Below are 4,362 nucleotides of genomic sequence, written 5' to 3' on the forward strand. Positions count from 1 at the left end.
CTGTGTGTCCGGATTTGCCACCTGGTCAGAGTGGGTCTTGTGGAATTGTTACCACCTTCACGTGGGCATGATTGTAGTGTAACTAACATTGTCTTAGCTTTTGAATCAGATCGAGAAAGCCAAGTGCCGAGCATCTTCTGCAGAGATACTCTGCCGCCGCTTCTGATAGCAACCACGACTGTTCACACTGTGCAGTTTCACTGTCTGAGACTTAACCTGTGTTCTGTTATCTACTAATTGTACCTTCTACAATAAATCATCATCTAATCGCCGATCCTGATCCAGCTGTCAAGCTTTATTGACCATCTTCAATTCAGACATTGGAACTAAAACACAACGCAAACCACTAGAATCCAACAATACCCATGAAAAGGGGAACTACACAGTATTATTTAAAATAATATGGTGGAACATAGCTATCAAACATGACAAACATATTAAATAATATTGTAATATGTCAAACAGTATAGTGTAATATTGTAAAATGTCAAACAATAAACGATTCCCAAATAAAATACATGACAGTTGTAATGTTGGTTTTGACTCTTTTGTCATGAAAAATAGCTAAAACGTAATAAGTAGTGTAAGTTGTAATCTTATACTACTTCTACTACTATCATAAGTTGTAATCTACTATTCATTTTACACAATGGCTTAAATGCATTGTGCAGAAAATATGCATCATATTAAAGGTAAAATACTTGGTCTTCTTGAGATGAGGTGTTTGTCAACGTCACTTCCCAATCCCGGTAAACAATGAGCTCACATGATGTTGCACACCTTACGTGACTGTGGAGACTTCTGTTGCCCTGCGGTTGAACGATGAAGCACATTTGCATCCGTTTTCGGTAAGGAACTGAAATCTTTTTCCGTGTCAGAAATGGCAGCTGTAGAGGTTGAGCTACTGTTGTCCTTCTCCACACCACCTTCCAGATCTGAAACAGAAAGCAACAAGATACCAATCACCAGGATCATGATGAGAATTTGATTGAGGGGTGAGTGGAAACTCGATGCACATTTGAAAAAAACAGAAGACCCCTTCGCTGTGCACAGTAAAAAATATGTATTTAAATTCCATCACTGACAAATTTATCCAGCCATATCATAGCTGCTGATGGGCAGCAAACAAACATAAGCAGGATCTGGTGTCAAAAGTAATGGAGCTCTTTAGTAAAGTCATCCATAAGCTTAGAAGCTTATAGGCCTACTGTTCAATGTACTAACTAAATGTAAACTAATGAACTATTATGTTAACTATTATTTATTTATCTAGTTATCATTATTTTTACCAATGCACAGAATTATGTTCATATGATTATAGTTGTGGTTAAAATATGTTTAACCCTCAATGGCAGATGATGAGAGTGGCACATGAAAATCAAAAATCAGTATTTGAAATATAAAAATATACATATCACCCTACGTGTTCATGGATTTATACATACTGTATAATGGAATGGAAGGAATACATTTTACGCAATATACGCATTTGGTCCTCCACAATGTTGAAGCCTTGCATTTACTTGAAATTAGGTGTTAAATATTGTTACCTCAGTTATTTGAGCCTTCAGATGCAATGTTTAGCTGTCACCTATTTAGTGCTGTATGCTTGTACCACAATATCATTAATCAACAGAAAGCATATTAATTTCCCATATATGCACCAATGATGTAAAAAGTGTCTAAAATATTGTACTCACATTGAAGTACTGCCTTGTAAACCCGATCATATTCATGCTTTCCAGCTTTTGGGATCAGGTCTATAATGTAATAGAAGCGTATCTCCTTTGGACAACTTGAGTACGGCAAATGAAGGACTGTGGGTATAATCCTGTTTGACATGGGTGCTTCTGCCAACGCTTGGTGCATCTGGTAAATACACCACTCACTCTGCAGGAAATGTGATGTCATCAAGAATAGCCAGCAGTGGCTGTTCTGTACAGCCCTGCACAGCTCTGTGGGTATAGGGCTACCGGGAGGACAGTCTCGCATTGGCAGAAAACAGCGCAGGCCTCTGACCGTATCCTCGAGGTAGGAGACCAGACATTCGGCCTCGCTGTAGTCATCGTCACTGTGACACACACACAAGTCGTACTCCAGGCTCCAGCGAAAGGCACTGGTCAAGGCCGACGGAAGACTCTGCTCTTGAGATGCGTGAGAGGGCGAGGCCCCATCGGAAGGGACCACTTGCATAAGAAACAACAGCAGCAGAGCATGCAGTCTCTGTGGATTGCACACAGACAGCTATTACCATATGTGCTGGATGAAAAAGCCCCTGAAGAAGCAGTGGAGTATAAGGAGTGCTGATGGGGGGTGTTCTCTGAGACAGTCGTGACTCATTTCCTTTCTCAGTGAGCCTATATGCAAACCAGTCCACAAATAGAAAGAAATGTGAAAGTTAGTTAAACTGCTTCAGAGTTGAAATTAAGCAGGCAACCAATCACTGATACATTTAGGGATTGACTAATAATGCTTAAAAATGCTTCATACTAATTTTGTCCACAAACTATTCATTCAATAAATCAATAAAGTTACCTACCATATCAGTACCTACCATATCAACTTTCACCTTACCACCCTAAATTCTTTCTTTGCCTGTGGTCCTAATGCCATTATATGGGAAGAAAAATACACAATTAACTTGTAGCAATCTAGCAAGACAACGTGCCTCAGTTAGACCAGCAATCTATTCACGCAGCTGTTGCTCTCTTTATACTTTATCGAGCACAAACAGAAAATCTCATCAAATGTCACTAAAACAAGTTTTTGTTTCTGTTACTTCTATTTACACTTACATTGTATCCAGGGGCTCGGTATCCATGAAAGCGGTGGGTGAGCTACTCACTGCAAGCATAACAACTAAGTCTACAGTTGACGCAAACAGGGAAGAACATTAAGCGCATGCATAAAAGAGGAAGGAAGGATTACGGTATTTAAATTCAGATGGCCAATACTGGTACAGTAGTCTGAGATAAATCATTTTGTCTGACAACTGATTCACCAGTGCACTCTCAAAAAGCTGTGTAGCTGTTGTGCATTTGACTAGGTTTTTCTTGCTCAGTGTCCATTAATTCATTAAATCCATAGGCTTCAACTGTGATAAATTCATGGATCCAAAAAGCTTTCCCTAAACGTTGTTTAATTAAACTGCCTCATCTTGGGTGGGGCTGCACTTACTCAGTGCCAGTGAATTTAAGATTGGTGTCCGGTTCATGTTTTTTCTCTTTGTAATATCTAGTGATAACAATCCATATCGCTGTTTCTAATTGCTGCTTTATGTTCTGCAATTCTGTTTCAGGTTCTGCTTTTTTCATTAGCCATTCACTTCTTCCTAAGAATTCCTAGTATTATACTAGTGTGTGTCTTTGGTTTTTTGAACACAAAAAGGTTGGTGACTATTGGGCATGAGAAATGTAATTTCAGGAAGTCTTTACTGCAGCAGCCATAACTATGGAAGTAATGACATGTTGCAGTAATGGTAAATGATAGGAACAGATGATGAAACCCATTGAAGTTAAACATTGAAAATAAACATCCGTATATGATTGACTTTGCCATTTTGTATAGTCCTACTTGTTTAGGTCTATGTGTAATACAGGGGTTGGTGGAACAGGGGTTGGGGTACAGGAGATGTTGGTAGGAGTTGATCTTTTTTTACATTTAGGTGAATCAAAAGTGTCTGCATTTGCAGAAACACCTTTGACAAATAGCTGTAGTCATCAGATGTAAGGGCAATTCCATATCAGTTGGAACAGGTCCGACACCATGGTCCTCAGTTTTCCCTGATTTTTGGCTTGGTATCTTGTTTAGTTTCTGAGATATGGCTCTTCAAATGTGGATAGACGTGTCCTAAGAAAAGGCTGAAAATTCCTGTATTTAATGAGCGCCACTTTTTTTAAAACCCTCTCCTCTCTTAAAGGGACACTTTACCGATTAGCATTAAGCTTTGTATCTTTAGAAAACCAGTCATGTTTTTGAATGGTCGTGCATCATTCCCTCAGTTTGCCTTGAGATGGGCTTTTTTTTTGCAGCGTTTTTATTTCCACCGTAGTTAGCAGGTAGCACGCCCATAAGGAGAAAATGGAAAAATAAAAGGAAAACCAAAGCTCCAAACAATAGCTCCAAATCAATCATTAAACTCTCCAAAATATAGCAAAATGAACTTTGCAAAATCCCCTTCAATCATCGGGTATACGTTCAAGCATCCGAGTATTAGGCCTCTAGCAGGTGCACAGTGGCTCACCTCAGACCATTCTACCTCCCCCTGCCCAGTTCCCCCCAGAGACTTTAAAGCCCTGGCCTGAACCATCGCAGCAAAATCAATTAACTAACCAAACGGACATAACTCAATAAACATCCTCA

The 4,362-nt window shown here is 39.4% G+C and overlaps 1 protein-coding gene across 1 annotated transcript; it reads right to left on the bottom strand.

The window, feature by feature from the left end:
* Positions 1-626: 626 nt before the first annotated feature.
* Positions 627-2,670, bottom strand: tirap (toll-interleukin 1 receptor (TIR) domain containing adaptor protein). Its single transcript, XM_062552719.1, has 3 exons — positions 2,555-2,670; positions 1,701-2,357; positions 627-935 (listed from the first exon to the last, which is right to left on the bottom strand). The coding sequence occupies exons 2-3, from the start codon at positions 2,191-2,193 to the stop codon at positions 763-765; spliced, it is 666 nt and encodes a 221-aa protein (XP_062408703.1). The 5' UTR covers positions 2,194-2,357; positions 2,555-2,670; the 3' UTR covers positions 627-762.
* Positions 2,671-4,362: the final 1,692 nt, after the last annotated feature.

Source organism: Sardina pilchardus, chromosome 13 (assembly GCF_963854185.1).
Source record: "Sardina pilchardus chromosome 13, fSarPil1.1, whole genome shotgun sequence".
In the NCBI taxonomy this organism is placed as follows: Eukaryota; Metazoa; Chordata; class Actinopteri; order Clupeiformes; family Clupeidae; genus Sardina; species Sardina pilchardus.

Bases quoted from the DNA above. Each gene is read 5' to 3' on its own strand.
- tirap (XM_062552719.1), bottom strand. From the start codon at position 2,193: ATGCAAGTGGTCCCTTCCGATGGGGCCTCGCCCTCTCACGCATCTCAA. The intron at 936-1,700 runs GTGAGTACAATA...TTTCTGTTTCAG, and splicing joins TTACAAGGCAGTACTTCAAT to ATCTGGAAGGTGGTGTGGAG.